The 16,717-nt window shown below is 41.4% G+C and overlaps 1 protein-coding gene across 10 annotated transcripts in view; it reads right to left on the bottom strand.

The window, feature by feature from the left end:
• Positions 1 to 217: 217 nt before the first annotated feature.
• KIAA0825 (KIAA0825 ortholog) overlaps positions 218 to 16,717 on the bottom strand; it is a 413,723-nt gene continuing 397,223 nt past the window's right edge. For all 10 annotated transcript variants that reach the window (XM_048849271.2, XM_048849272.2, XM_075128575.1 and 7 more), the window contains one exon: positions 218 to 6,230. In XM_048849271.2, coding sequence (XP_048705228.2) covers positions 6,107 to 6,230 — 124 coding nt within the window. In that variant the 3' untranslated portion in view covers positions 218 to 6,106. The remainder of the gene's footprint in view (positions 6,231 to 16,717) is intronic.

Here is a 16,717-nt window from a genome sequence, read left to right on the forward strand (position 1 = left end):
TCTTGCAATCCCCAACTCTGAAGTAGTCTGTATGGCAGAGCTGACCCAGAACCACAGATCCTGGAGCCCAGACTCCTCCAGCTGACAGGAAACCAGGCTGGTTTCTGTTGTAACCCTACCCAAGCAGTCTGGGGCAGGTTTCTAATGGAACCTTGCCTGTGTTTCGGTGGAGGTTTGTCAAAACCAAAATATTTCCAGGAAACATTTTGATGAATCATCATTTTCTGATAAATGTTTTATTGGAAAATTTCCAGCCAGCTTTAAACAAGAATGTTACAAACAAACTAAAGGAAAGGAGAAGAGACGATGAAGGTAACAGTGACAGAAATATGTGGTTACCTCTAGCCAGGTGCACCATTCGCTGGCTTTGAGTAATTCAACATTTTTGTTTAACGTTTTAAAATATAATAAGCAGAAAATGTTAATGAGATCAGACTACCCTACTGGTCACCAGGTATTTAAGGCCTTGATTCTGCAAGGTACTTATGAATGTGTATAACCTGAAGACCAATGAGAATACACACATGCTTAATTTACACACATGCTTAAGTACCATCCTGAATTGGAGTTTAAATGAGTTTCTTGAAACCAGAAGAGCAGAACTTTTTAAAATACTAACGTATATTGTTACATAGATCATGCATACACTTTCCTTTTAAATTTCAATAGCTTTCATATTTCATGCAAGTAAAAATTATAATGGTTCAGACACAATGTGGCAAAACACATTGGGGTTTTCTTTTTCTTTTCATGACAATTAATGCTAAATTAAAATAAAAAGGTGCCTATACCCTTCCCAAGGACTAAAATAAACACATCTTATGGAAAATAAGGGGCAAGTCCTTGGATGTCACTGTGGGGCAGAAAGTATAGCTCAGGGTCTGTGTGCAAAAGTGGCTTAAAACTCACCTTTGCTTTCTCCTAATCCTGCTGATGCGTCAGGCAGGGGACTGGCCCTGTACATTATCAGCACTCCGTGAGAGATGCATTGACATATCCCAGGCAACAAATGTTCCAAGGAGGTGAAAACACAGTTCAGAGTTCTTGGACTTCAAGAATGTCATGGATCCTTTCCCCTACTACACCAGCAGGAGAGAGAGTGAGAGAGAGGAGTGGCGTGAAAGCCCCTATAGCCCTGTCTTGATATGTACAAAGGGTGTGTTTTTCAATTATGTTAATTCAAATATGACAGAAAGCCTTCTTAGTGTTCACTAAGATGCAGGGTAATATATTTACAGCCATGTCAGCTGGCTATGTTGTAGACTAGACTTCCTGTACTACACTCAAAGACAGCTTCAAATTAGTTAGCCTGCTTCTTAATGAGCGGTAAGAGGACTTTCCTATCATGTTAAGGTAACTCAGATGAGTTAGCCCATCAAGACAGGGCTATGTTAGTTGTACCCAACTGTCAAGGTTCCTTCCCCACTCTGAACTCTAGGGTACAGATGTGGGGACCTGCATGAAAACCCCTTAAGCTTATTTTTACCAGCTTAGGTTAAAACTTCCAAGGTACAAACTATTTTACCTTTTGCCCTTGGACTTTATTGCTGCCACCACCAAGCATCTAACAAATATATAACAGAGAAAGAGCCCACTTGGAAACGTCTTCCCCCCCCCAAAATCCTCCCCAAACCCTTCACCCCCTTTCTTGGGGAAGGGTTGATAAAAATCCTCACCAATTTGCTTACATGAACACAGACACAGACCCAAACCCTTGGATCTTAAGAACAATGAAGAAGCAATCATGTTCTTAAAAGAAGAATTTTAATTGAAGAAAAAATAAAAAGAATCACCTCTGTAAAATCAGGATGGTAAATACCTTACAGTGTAACCAGATTCAAAACAGAGAATCCCTCTAGGCAAAACCTTAAGTTACAAAAAGACACAAAAACAGGAATCTACATTCCATTCAGCACTGCTTATTTTATCAGCCATTTAAACAAAACAGAATCTAACGCATATCTAGCTAGATTACTTACTAAGTTCTAAGACTCCATTCCTTTTCTGTTCCTGGCAAAACAACACACAGACAGAGATACCTTTTGTTTCTCCCCCGCTCCAGCTTTGAAAGTATCTTGTCTCCTCATTGGTCATTTTGGTCAAGTGCCAGCGAGGTTATCCTAGCTTCTTAACCCTTTACAGGTGAAAGGGTTTTTCCTCTGGCCAGGAGGGATTTTTAAAGGTGTTTACCCTTCCCTTTATATTGAGCAGTCAGAGGACTTTCCTATCATGTTAAGGTAACTCTGATGAGTTAGCCCATCAAGACAGGGCTATGTTAGTTGTACCCAACAGAAGTGTAACCCTTTCTCATAGGATCATCATGTCAGAGTGCACCCTCATGCTGTGGCATGGTCCTCCAGGTGCCCCACCCTCATTTTTCCCTTCTCAGGTTCCTCAAGAGTACTTCTCCAACATTCTCTTAGGCTAATAACACCCAGGGGTAATTGATTAATATGGACAGCGCAAATCCTCAAATAAAGTTCAATAACATAATTTAAAAGGTTCAAGCTCCACTTCCTTCTGTGACTCCAGGGTCTTCATCAGTCTCAGTCATCCTTCAGACTGGTGGGCTCTCGGGCTTACCCCAAAGTTCCCTTCTAGAGTTGAAAAGCGCAAACAAAACAGTGCAAACAATATCCACCCACCCTGGGCTTAATCACAGTCTCACGTCCCTCCCACGTTTTTTCCAAGCTCCATGCCCCATGTACAGCACAGTGGCACTCCCCTGGGTCTTCCTCTTTTTCCAGAGTTTCCTCCTCCCACCATCCAGGCTTCTCCCTGTCTCCCTAGTCCCAGTGAGCCCCTGCAGAGCACTCTGCTCTCAGCAGCCTCTCTTTCAGGCAGCTAGAGCCCCATATTTGAGTGCTTTCTGTTGTTTTCTCTCTTTCCCCCAGACTCCTCACTAACTCCCATACTCGACTCATCCAATCTCCCTTCCTCTAGGGCCCAGGGTCAGCTGACCAGACACAGGTGCACTAGCCTCTTTACTCTTAGAGGACCAGTGCCACCTGTGACATCCTTACACTTGGTCTTTCCAGGAAAATTTGCATGGCTATGGGGTCAGATTACACCAGTGAAGCACCACCGGAGTGAATCTGGCCCTTAAACTCCTATATCTTTTACAATTATATCTTCCTTTTCTTGTGAATTCACTCTGCTAAAATCTCTATATTTCACCTCCTCGCCTTTCTCAACTAAGAATGAGTGCAAATATGTGAAAGCCAGTCTTGGATCAACAAGCATATGAGAAGAGCTAATATATAAATTAAGGGAGCAAATAGTTATAAGAGTATGAATATGTCACTTTTAAAAATGAAAGTAATTTCTGGAGATAACTGAACTTTAAATATAGTGTACAGACACTATTTTATGGGAGGAAGTTAAGGAAAGCAGGGTCCTGTTATACAAATATTCTTAATTTTAGATGGAGGTGAAACAGATGTAAAAATAAGCAGCCTCTTTTAAGTATTACTTCTTGCTCTCCTTCAAAATAAATAAATAAAATAAACAGTCTTTCTGACAAATCAATGGTATTCCATTTAGCAATCATAATTTTAAACTCCATTGCTCTTATTCAGACTTAATTCCACTCAAAAACAAACACAGAATGTTGCAAAATTGCCTGCTCAGTGCAAGTTATTTCCCCCATTACATCTTGAGAGCCAGTGAGAAGGAACACTTCATATGGACTTTACCTGCATTCCTCACTAATGGTTTAGGGGAAAATTCAGCTTCAAATATGAATTAGTTTATACTCTTAGGTTTATGAAGACAGAGTAGATTTGCACAAGAAAAACATCTGAGTAAGATATTGTGAACATTTTCAGACTTTATTCAGAGTGCTGATTCCATCTCTTTAGCTTTACTTTGTAAAGATTAAATATATATATATATCCCTACTATGGAAGATGTAACTATCCCAGAGTTTTCCACTGGGTTGCTATTGAGTGAACTTTTGAAGGGAGGTATTGAGAATGGTATTTCTTAAGGCTTGCCCACACATTTATTTTGGATTAAGGGAGGGTGTCAATTTAAAGCATTATACCTATTCCAGAGTAACTCCCCAAGTGGAGTGCCTTTTTCCAGTTTACCTTAATCTACTTCCAAAGTTTATCAGAAAAAGTCACTCTTATTCTGGAATAAGAGCATCACATGGGGTGCTATTGTGGATTAGCTATTTCAGTCAACTTCTCTGTGTAGACAAGCCCTTATTTTGTATGACTATACAATAACAAATTAATAGCTATTCTACACAGTAAAATAACAGTTGACAGAATAGGACAGACTAATCCAAGTATGCTGATTGACCTCCAACCACTTGACATATTATTAATATGGCTAGGAGCATGTATGCCTCATTTGTCAGCATATTGCATCTACCATTTTAGGGAATCTCGCTATCCATGTTTCAAGCTTTAAAAGCTTAGTTGTGGTTTTAAAAGCGAAATCCAAAGCAGGGAGAAATTGTTTTTACCCTCCAGCTTTATCCGCTTTATGATGTATACTGACTGTCTCAAGGTGAAAAAAGGCTGCTTTTTCATTTCTATTTTTAACACTTTAGAAATATCAATGCCTCATTTCCCTCTTTGCTGGTGGACCCAGGCAAGATCTTTGGAAGACTATGAGATGCAGATATCATCTGAAATGGTCTAATGTCTGCTCTACATTAGAAAAATGACCAGTCAGGGGAGATTGGATTAGATTGGAGTCTCATGCAGCATCACTATTTAGGTCTTAACGTGATCTTACCAAGGTCCTTTGGAAAAGAGAGGTCACACTGGTCCAACTTTCCGTTTGTTTATATCATTGTAAATCAGGAGTAATTCTGTTCAACTCAATGGAGTTATACCAATAAAAAACTCCTCTGAGAGGAGATTCAGACCCATTGTGGGCTGATTGTAAGAACCAGCTCCCCCTGCCTAGGAAACGGAGCTCAGGTCACAGCCCTACTAAGCTCTTGTCAGTGTTCTCCAGCAGAGTAAGGGAAACGAGAACTCCATGCTTCCAAAGCAAAAAAGTAAGTATAAAAAAGTCTGGCTTTTTTTTACAATAGAGCAATGTTCATGAGCCCTTCCTTGCAGCCAACAACTGGTTGTCTTGAAGGAGATTTCAGATGAAAATACAAATTTTGACTATGACTGATATGAATATCAGGTAACACAGCTGTAAAGGGTTTATCATTGAAAATGGACTTAACTATACTTACATTAGAAAGAAACAGTGGATGGAAAAATAGATTTTTCATTTCTCAGTTCACTGTTAAGATGGTTCTTGGAGCACTGTCTGCACTTGAACTGTTTTGTTTTCAATAAAAGCATGCATTTTAAAGCCTTTTAAACTTGAAAGCTGTTGTGAACAATGTGCTTTTAAGTCTGAGCCCCATGGCATGGTGGATGAGGAGATGTTCTACCTCAGTGGGAGCGGTATGCCTGAGGCAGCCACAATTTCTCCGAGGAAGCACCCACTAAAGCAGCCTCTGCTACAGTCACTCACACGGGCGTATCCGCTGCACTCCACAAAAAAAGGTGGATGCTGAGGTGAGAGGTCAGGTCCATGGCACAGTCTTGGGAATCTTCCCCTTCTCTGGGGAGCCTGTCACCACTAACCTGAGCAGTCCTTCATAAGGGTGCATTTGGATGGAACTAGGGAAGAGGCTTCCTGAGCTCTGATCTCTAACCTCTGGCACACCCACATAGGGTTAGATACACTTGGATGCCCACAGGACATCTGTAATACACTGGCAAACTTAGGCTGGAAAATGTCCAAAGTAGTAGTATGTATAATGCTGTGGTTTTATGCTTTAAAAACAGTTCCTCATTTGGCCTTCAGCTTCTTGTTTCCGCTGCACCAAGGTATGTCCTACCGTGTAACACAGCATTTTCACATTATTCTTGGCTACCACACACACATAACAGTTGCTGTTTTAAGGGGGTGACTAGGCAATAATAGAGCAACATCCTTTAGTTTCTAACTGCTACTCGTCCAGATACAAGTTCCCCTGCTTTCTAGCCATTGAATGTATGCATAAGAGGGATTTTTTTCAGTTATCACTAAACAATTATTGTAATAATGTTTAATTCAGCAGAAAGTGCTACACAAACGCTTTTCAAGGTGACAGTTCTTCTTTATCTTCTGAGGCAAGAGGGGTCTGTATGAAATAAACTTTTTTTAGGTGTTCCACCATAGCTTTTTCGTCCTCTTCCAGAGCTCCATCTTCTTTCATCTCCCATCTGAAAGAAAATATACTTTTGTTAGTTCCCCTGTATTTTTCAAATCAGTCATTAAACAAACTGATAAAAAAATTCAAAATAGACACCATCTGTTTATTGCCAAACGTATTGTGTTAACTGAAATTTCTGAACCACACTAGATATGAACAGAAAAAAAAATCACACCCTATGCAAGCCTTCTGGCATTTAAACTGCCAAATCTCTGACAAGCTTCCTCCTATGTCTATGCCCCAGCATTTTCCCTTTCAGTTTTGTATCACACCTTAATAGCAAATTGACCAGAAGCAGTGCAAAACTGACAGAGAGAGGTGGAGCAGCTAGCATGTGTTTTTGAGATGGAGGTTGGCAAATACTTCCCAGAGTTAATTACTTTAAAGTGAAAATCAGAAAGCACAGGATTCTCTATTCATGAACAGTGTGGCAGGTCATCATACTGTTAAAGGGTACAAATGAATTTAAAGAGCTTCCTTACAAAATGGCTTAGTTTTCTGAAAATGTCACATACACTGTCACCTCTAGAAGTGACACAAGCATCTTCCCTTTCTCTCATATGGATACCCACTCTAACCTACGATTAGCTACCCCTATTAAAATTAATCGCAAAAGTGTCATTGACTACAAAAGGGATTGGGATTGGATCCTAAGTGAACAACAGAGCACCCTAGATAGAAAATATATGTTTTAATTACAAGTATGGTCTCTTTTTACTGCATTCTCTGTGTATGTATGTTTTCACTATCAGTGATACATAGGCTTATTTTAAGAAATATTCTTCATATTTTATAATATTACCTTTCATATCATTATTAGGAACATCTGCAGGGAATGACTGTGCAGATAGTTATTTTTATTTAGCACCATTCATATTTCAGCATCAGTTATTGTAAGACACAAGGAAGGACATTCAAACATATTTATTAGTTTATTAAGCAGAATTGAATTTGCTGATGATGGGGCAAAGTTTTACTAAAGTTCCACAAACCACTCCACAGAAACAGGGTTTTCTTTATACAATAACAGTGTAAGCACCATTTTACTCTCACTTCTAAAGAACAGCAATAAACATCTCCATTGTCAAGATCAAGAGTATTTGATCATTTCTAAAGACCTATTGAAAACCTTTCCAATAAATGTCATGACTATAACATTCATCTGCACTGGGAACCCCTCTTCCTCCAAAAATCTCCTGAAGGTCTACCTGTTCCACTAACATTATAGCATTACATCTCATTCTGAGCCTGATTCTGTTCTCATGTACACCAATTTTATACTGAATCCCACTGACATGAGGGTAGTTATTCCTGCTTTACGCTGATGTATGTAAGAATGGAATAAGGCCCTCTGTCTTGGGTCTATACTTTGTTGTAAACAAGTTTGGCTTTTAGAATAAGTTGTTTGGACCAGGGACTCTCTTTAGTCTATTTTACTGTAGTGCCACAGCCATTTGCAATGCCATATAAGTGATGATAGATTCAATTCCTAAATGTTTCTGGTATGATATCAGTAGCAAAATGGTGACCTCTCCAAGCACCCTCTTCCCCCTCCCCCCGCATTTCTACTGAGGTGAATACAGGAAATTCAAACTTCTCCTTTTCAGTTTCTGTCTGATTGGCTGCAGTAATATAATGACTTAGCACTTACCAACACTTTTCATCCACAAACTATTATTTATTTTTATTATGACAGCACCTAGGAGCCCCCAATCATGGATCATGTGCTAGGGCACTGTACAAACAAATAACATTGTGACAAGATGGCTAATGTTCACATGGTGGGTCCTGCACTTTTCTTAGTCTGTGTGTGTAGAGGGGGAGGGTGCTACGATGCCACCCCTTACCCCTGCTCTTGGGCACTGAGGACCCTGGTAGCGGCCCGGGAGGTGACAGAGGAGGGAAGCAGGGGAGGGTTTGCTCCTCACTCTGAGTCCCAGCCACTCTCAACCCCTGGGGGTTTCCCTCATCCCCCTTAGGTGGGGTTACCCTCGGTCCTTAGATGCTGCGGGGAGGGAGTCTCCCTTACTTCAGTTCTCTGGTCATCACAGCACACATTCCAATTCCAGTCCCAGTCCTCCTCTGACTGCCTGAAGCACGGGGTTTTATTAGGTTCCTGACAGGGCCTTAATTGACAACTGGTGCTCCAATTAACCTGCAGCAACCCTCCCTAGTCTACAGGGAACCATGCCTTAATTAGCCTTGAGCTTATATATTTCCCCTCTAACACTCTAACACTGCTCCCTGGCCCTCCTGTATCACAATATATTGACAGTCCCTGCACCAAAGAGCCTATAATGTAATCTCAAAACACTTGACAAAGGTGGGTAAATAATACGATCACCACTTTTTACACATGGGAAAACTGAGGTATAGAGAATTTCAGTGCTGAAGGTCATGCAGAGAATCAAGGTCAGTACCAAGAAGAGAACTCAGACTTCCTAACTGCTAATAAATACTGTCTACACCGAGCCACTCTGTCCTCGGTAAAAAGATGGAATATTTATCTGAAAGTCCCACTGACTTCAGTGAGAGTTTCACGTGCATATATGAGGGCAGACTGATACAAAATGATAGCAGTACATTGATATGCATTGTGAAGATGTATCTTTACTGCCAGAGGGGATTAGAAATTTTGTTTTTTAAATAAAAATGTAAGGTCTAGCAAACATAGCAAAATCTAGAGAAACCGTGCAGGAGATCTTAGATCTCAGGATCTCATGGACAGCAGGAGTAGATGACCCTCAAAGCCAGGGATCGGCAACCTTTGGCCTGCAGCCCGCCAGGGTATGCCCCCTGACAGGCCGGGCCAGTTTGTTTACCTACCGCGTCCGCAGGTTCGGCCGATCACAGCTGCTACTGGCCGCGGTTCACCACTCCAGACCAATGGGAGCTGCGGGAAGCGGTGTGGGCCGAGGGATGTGCTGGCTGCCACTTTCCACAGCCCCCATTGGCCTGGAACAGCGAACCACAGGCAGTGAGAACTGCGATTGGCCAAACCTACAGACGTGGCTTAAACAAACCAGGTCGGCCCGCCAGGGGGCTTACGCTGGTGGGCCGCATGCCAAAGGTTGCCGATCCCTGCTCAAAGCAAATATCCTGATATCATGCAAAGTCATTAGTAAAAATGGGTAAACAATATGAATAACTGTTTCAAAACAAAGTTTTTCAAAGTGTTTCCTGAAGCATTAGTGGTTAAGACTTCCATAATTTGTAATCCAATACAACCAAGTTTAACATATACCTTACAGAATTCTGTATAAAGAAGACAACCATTGCCAAATTATCCTTACCCTCGAAGGAAGGATAGTCTTGTGGCTAAGGTACATGATGGAGACGCAGGAGAGCTAGATAATATTCCCAGTATTACCACAGTCTCGTTATGTAATCTTGATAAACCTTTTAATCGCTGTGTGCCTCCTTTTCCTCACCTATATAATAATATATTTCATCAGAAGGAGTTGTGATGTTTTATTCATTATTTATAAGATGCTGAAATACTGCTGTGATGAGGTCTATAGAAATGCCAATAAATAAAATATACGTTCTATTGATTACCACCACATACAAAGGCAAAACAAATTACAAAAACTATAAAATGCAGAAAAATTACCTTTGCATTTTACAGATTGTGATATGTTTTATTTATCAGTGTCAAAACAGATTCCAGCTGTTAATAAAACCATTAATTGATTCTTGATTAAGCAGGATATTGACTAATTTAACTGCCAAGGAAATAAGGCTAACTCTGTCTAAGAAAAAGCAAAACATAAAAAGCTGTCTGGTGTTTGTTCTTTTTTGCATATGTATGCAACCCACACACCTCCTGGGTGTGGTGTTCTGCCCATCTAGTGGCACTGAGAACAGTTAGAGAGAGAGAGAAAGAGATTGAGTCTGATCTACAGCCTCAGCTAATAGTCAATTAGCTTTTCGCTTATACAGTAGAGACTCATGCACTAAGCTCCAGTCTGTCAGTGTTATATGCTTTATTGCAATTTAATACTTTATAAATACTCAGCAAAATTATTATTGTATAAATAATGTTATAAGCTGGATGAAACCTTATTATTAATTGAGTTAAAACCTCATTCAAACTGATGTATGAACGCATCCTTCATTTAAGACAGCTAAGAGATAGTTAAGGTTCTCAACCTGTGGTCCATGGACCACTGGGGGTCCAACAAACTATCATAGAATCATAGAATATCAGGGTTGGAAGGGACCTCACGAGGTCATCTAGTCCAACCCCCTGCTCAAAGCAGGACCAATCCCCAACTAAATCATCCCAGCCAGCGTTTTGTCAAGCCTGACCTTAAAAACCTCTAAAGAAGGAGATTCCACCACCTCCCTAGGTAACCCATTCCAGTGCTTCACCATCCTCCTTGTGAAAAAGTTTTTCCTAATATCCAACCTAAACCCTCTCCACTGCAACTTGAGACCATTACTCCTAGTTCTGTCATCTGGTACCACTGAGAATAGTCTAGCTCCATCCTCTTTGGATCCCCCTTTCAGGTAGTTGAAAGTTGGATAGTATCAAATCCCACCTCATTCTTCTCTTCTGCAGACTAACAATCCCAGTTCCTTCAGCCTCTCCTCGTAAGTCATGTGTTCCAGTCCCCTAATCATTTTTGTTGCCCTCCGCTGGACTCTTTCCAATTTTTCCACATCCTTCTTGTAGTGTGGGGCCCAAAACTGGACACAATACTCCAGATGAGGCCTCACCAATGTCAAATAGAGGGGAACAATCACGTCCCTCGATCTGCTGGCAATGCCCCTACTTATACAGCCCAAAATGTCATTAGCCTTCTTGGCAACAGAGCAAACTGGTGGCTCACTGTTGACTCATAGTATTTGTTTTATTCCTAATTTGTAATTAGTGTTGCAACTTTTCAACCTGAGCAGCTAGTCAAACTTCAGAGACCTGTGAGGTTCCAATTGGAAGTAGAAATTGATAGAGTCTAGTATTTTCTTTGATGTAATTTTATTATATACAAGGAATACACTGTGTGCCTAAAGTTTGGCCTGATTTTCAGCACTGCTGAGCACCTGCAGCTCCCATTAACTTTAATTATCAATTGTTTAGGTGCCTAAATGTGGATTTAGGAACCTCACTTTAGACATCAAATTTTGAAAATCTTGCCCATAATTCTGAAAGTCAGTTTGGGCCAAATCCTGAAAGGTGAGTAATACCCCTTTCTTCTTGAGTAAATGAACTCTGCTATGGCTTGATTAATTTTGATGATGGTCTAGCTAATGCAAGTAGGGGGGGTTCGAAGAGGCGCTTCAGCTGCTCCATGACTGCAACCTATGAGCTGTGGAGGAAGATGAAAATCAATGGGAACCAATGACAGTCAGTGGGACTTAGGCTCCTAGGTGCCTAAATCAATTTTGAAAATGAGATTTAGATTCTTAAATCAGTTAGACAATGCCTAAATATCTTTAAAAATCTGGGTCAAAGCTCTTGGGAGCAGGTTTTGTATAGTGTCTTGAACAATAGTCTAAGTAACTCTGTCAAATTCAGTTAAGTTATACTGATGTAAAACCTATGTAAGCAAGAGGAGATTCAGGCTCCTGATACTTATCATTTGGAGGCAAGGGACATTTATCCATAGATAGAATGAACCAGTGTCTTTAAACCCTTTCCAATGTAACTGGGGTTGGAGGCAGTTCTTTTCTGAGATCTCTCAGAAACATATTTGTAACTAGTATAACAACATTGCACAAATTTGTATAATAATTTAGCCTCGGCATAGGATCAAAGAGTCCCAACAGAAATAGTTTTTATAATAAAGATAAGTCCAGGTAGGTAATCCATATTATAATTTCTTTGATCACAGGACAAATGGTCATGGCAACTCTAAATGAGAACAAGACCACTAGCACTAAAAGCATTATTACTAATGTCATAATAATAATATTAGTAATTAGTAATTATTACTAATATAATAATAGCCACATCTCAGAGGCTAGAGTAGTTTGTGTTGCTTATGTTTTACTAAAGATTTTGGGTCAGACTGTGGATCTGGATCTCAGTTACACCAGTGTAAATCTGAAATAATTTGATTTAAAGGGAGTTATTCTCATCAGTGCAAGTAAAATCAGAATTTAGCCCTCTGTGCTTACATCAAACAGGTTAAATACAAGCTTCCCCTCCCTCCTGCAAATACTATAAAAACACTTTATATTATGTTGGGGGCTGGGCAATTACACCACTCCATTGAAACTCCTGGGTGGGGGAGCCACTTTCCATTCAAGCTATTTCAACAATGAAATGTTCCTTTGTTTAATAATAGCTGAAACAATGGAAAACTACTGCCCAATGACTTGACTGCATGTAAGTCTGGGCAGTGGCTGAGCCATGCGGTTTCTCAAGGGTCTGATAAACACAAGGGACTGATCTGGTTGCAGCTGTGTATCTGTGTGGGTGGGAAAGAAGCAGCAGAAATATCAGAGAAGGAAAGAAGCCATGATGGCTGGAAAAACACCAGTATCACCCCAAGAAAAACTAAGGCCATGTCTACATTTACAAGCGTCCAACAGCACAGCTGCACCCACATAGCTGCATCACTGTAAAATCACTTGTGTAGCTGCAATATGCTGATGGAAGAGAGCTCCCTGTTGACATAATAAAATCAGCTCAACCAGTGGACGTAGCTATGTTGGCGGGAGAATGTCTCCCACTGACATAGTGCTGTGCACACAAGGGCTTATGCCGGCAAAACTTGCTGGCTCAGTGGGGTATTTTTTCACACCTCTGAGTGACAAAAGTTTTGCCAACATAAGTGGTAGTGTAGACATGGCTTAAGAGAGAACATTCTGGGTAAAGTGCTGGCTGGAAAAAGGGTTGGAATTCTGAGCAAATGACTTTCTCCTGTTGTTTGATTCCAATGGTATTCAGGGAAACAGGATGTGGTTACATTTTTTGTAAATAATCAGGATCACACCAAAGAAATACTTGACTCCATCATCATTTTCTCCTCCTAACAGAAACAACTCACAACCCCCTAAAAACTGGCTAAGTGCTCAGATCAAAAAGGTGTTTTAATACTTTAAAAGTTATTTCAGGTCATAACCCATTTTTGCATTTATTCATAATCTGTTGGTCACCAGCATGCATTTATCTTTTAATCACTGGGCATTCCTCTCTGTGACAGATCACTGAAAGGAACAACCAATATAACCATCAAGAAGATTAGGAGGCTTAATGTTTGTCTGAAACCATGGTGGTTGATATTCACACAATCAATGCCCCAGAAGGACAGGAGACTCTGGATATGGTTTAATCAGGCTGAAACTTTATTATTAGATATCTGGGACTAACCGGTAGATAACAGTGTAGAGTGCAGGTAACTCCATGATTATTTCAATATCTACCCGGGGGCTTCTGTCAGTCCTTACTTTTTCCATCAAGATTCCAGCCAACCCACTGCTGGGACCTTACCATCCCTCCCTTGAATGAGGGCTAAGGTGGGCTATAAGGGAGCGGGGAAGCTGGCTCACTGCCATGCCAGTCATAGGCACCCAGAGCCCCTGCTGTTCTGCTCCTTTACCAAACACCTCCTTTAAGTCCTTTACCAAGCCATTTATCTGGTCACTGTATCCCCTGCCTACAGAATACCTGCACTGGACATCTGCCCCACATACTGAGTTGCGACATCATAGCTTAACTCCCTTCCCTACTCACCCTAACAAAGCCCTCCGGATCCGGCTGTGAGGAAGGCGAAACCCCACCCCCACCCCTACTTGGCCAATCTGGTGAGGGAAAAGAAAGGAGCAGGTAGCACGATGCCCACAGCAGGTCCTAATCAAACCTGGTATTTTGTCACTTCCAAGGGTGGGTGCTGCTCTGCCCAGCCTGGGGAAAAGGAGGCTTCTCCCACCGGGCATGCCCTTTATCAACTCCCTGCCCTTCCGTTCCCTGCGGGATGAGTCAGCATCACCATGCTAACCTGCTTTGCTTTTGTAGCAGCGTCTGTGCCTCTCTCTTCCCCCTACCCTTAAAGGAGAGGCACACAGGCCACATCCGGCCTGCGGGACTGTCCTGCCCGGCCCCTGAGCTCCTGGCCGGGGAGGCTTGCCCCCAGCCCCTCCCCTGCTGTTCCCCCGCAGCCTCACCGCGCCATGCTGCTGGTGTAGTGTATTAAGCTGCTCTGCGTAGGAATGTGCTACACTGGTAGCAGTTACAGAGAGTAATTTACTGCAGTACACCGGCGGAACGCTCTGGGTGGTGCGGCTGTAATGTAACAGCCACTGGTGCTCTGTGCTGCGTGGTAAGGGGGTAGGGGGGTTGGATAGAGGGCAGGGGAGTTTGGGGTGGTGGTCAGGGGGCAGGGGTGTGGATGGGGTCTGGGCTGTCAGAGGGCGGGGAATGGAGGGGGTTGAATGGGGGAAGGAGTCTGGAGGGGGGAGTCAGGAAGGAAGCGGGGTTGGATGGGGCAGTGGGGAGCAGTCAGGGGACAGGGAGCGGGGGGTGGTGGTGGATGGGGCAGGGGTCCTGGGGGTCCCCGGCGCAGTCAGGGGACAGGGAGCGGGGGTGGTGGTGGATGGGGCAGGGGTCCTGGGGGGGCCATCAGGGAACAGGGGGTTGGATGGGGCAGGAGTCCCAGGGGAGTATCAGGGGGTGAGAAGCAAGAGGCGGGGCGGATAGGGGGCGGGGGCACAGCCTCCCCTAACCGGCCCTCCATACAATTTCCGAAACCTGATGTGGCCCTCAGGCCAAAAAGTTTGCTCGCCCCTGCTTTAAAGCAATATATCCCTTCCCCCAGCAAGCCAGACAAAGGTTGCCCCCGCTTAAATTGCAGTTTGGTCAAATCTCACACAGCACACAGTTCCTCAATTACTCAAGTAAGAAACACTTTACCAAAAGCAATGAAATATACTCTCAATAGACCGATATAAGGTGCATGTCCATGACCAAAGTTTTGCAATAATTAACATGTTATTATCCCATATAGATATGACTCTACTGCCACATTTCAGCACAATGAAGTATTAATATTAGCTACTGTGAATGACTATTATGATTGCCTGCTTCATCCTCAGATTTATGATATGATTATAACATCTGGCTGGATAAGAAGTCTGTGCAGTTACTTGAGCAAGCTACCCAGATAAATGCTCTTAAACAGGGTGGCTGTCTTTTTCTTCTTCCCCTAATGCATCAAGGAGCCTCTTCAAACCCAGGAAGAAGTAGTGCAATCATTAACTTGAATTTATGGCCCTTAGAATCATTCTGAAACACCACTCAACTTGTCTGATTGATTCATTTTAATTAATATGATTTGTTATATATTTTTAAGTAGAAGAGTTATCTGCTCAGAAAGAATGCAACTAAAAATGCTACCAGAAAACATTTAAAATAGTTCTGCGTGAGGCACAACACAAATAGAAGTATTGCAGTCTATGCCAACAGAAGCGTAACTTACCCAAAACAATAGATCAGGGGATTCTCTCTATAGGTCTTGTCTTCCCCCTTGTCAGTGCATTTCACTGAAGAATTTGTAAAGTCTTTAAACCAGTTCAAAAAAGTTAAAAATATCATGTTTTCCATTCATTATGTGGTTAAGACAGTGTTTATTAAATGAGCTTGAAAGACACCAGGTCTCTCTTTCACTTTCTCAAATAGTTGCATTAGTGTAAGCTCAAAGTGTTATTACAAAAACCCTAATGGACAACAGAAGTCAACGCAAGAATCTACGTTTGTTTTTCCAAAAAGGATGAAAAAAATGCCTCTGTGTTCAAATGGAGGGAAGGACTCAACATTTTCAACTCCAGAATTGTCCAAAATAGAACATGTTTTTACTAGCATATCACAAATGCATGACAATTGTTTTGGCACTAATAGCTGGCACAAATTCAACCATGCAGTAGCCAGTTCAACTAATGTGAATGTGAATGAAATTACCATCATGAATTACTTTCAAAATACTGGCTCCATCAGCTGAACAGCCAACGTGCAACCTCTGTTATTTCAAATTAATAGCAATGTGGCTTTTAGAGAAGACTTTCAAATATATATTTGGCACATATTTTATTTTGGGTTGCCTTAGAATTTTGTAAGATTAAATTAAACCAACAGTCCAAAAGGTACTAGAGGTGTCTGAACCAATTTATGATACAATTATCCAATATTTTGTTTGCAGCTCACATTACCATAATAAGATGAGTGTTAATGTTCTGTAAGTGTAGTAAAGCCATTTTTATAGTCATTCTGTAATTTTTTTAAAAAATAATTAAATTTAAAGGAAAATATTATGAAGTACCAATGTTTTTTAAGGTTTATGACCAGACTTGGAAGAACAAATTGAGCAAAATGTCAAGCTCACTTGAGTCTAGCGGCTTTAAAATGGAACCAAATTCTTTGAAAAGTTCAATTAATATAAGTTTTTAAAAAAGATACAGTGACAAAATGAGATGATTAATCAATGCCTATGCCACCAGAAAACCATCTAGAGACTTCTATGATCACAGCTATGTACATAGGTTACTGCAGAAACC

The sequence above is a fragment of the Caretta caretta genome, chromosome 5 (assembly GCF_965140235.1).
Source record: "Caretta caretta isolate rCarCar2 chromosome 5, rCarCar1.hap1, whole genome shotgun sequence".
In the NCBI taxonomy this organism is placed as follows: Eukaryota; Metazoa; Chordata; order Testudines; family Cheloniidae; genus Caretta; species Caretta caretta.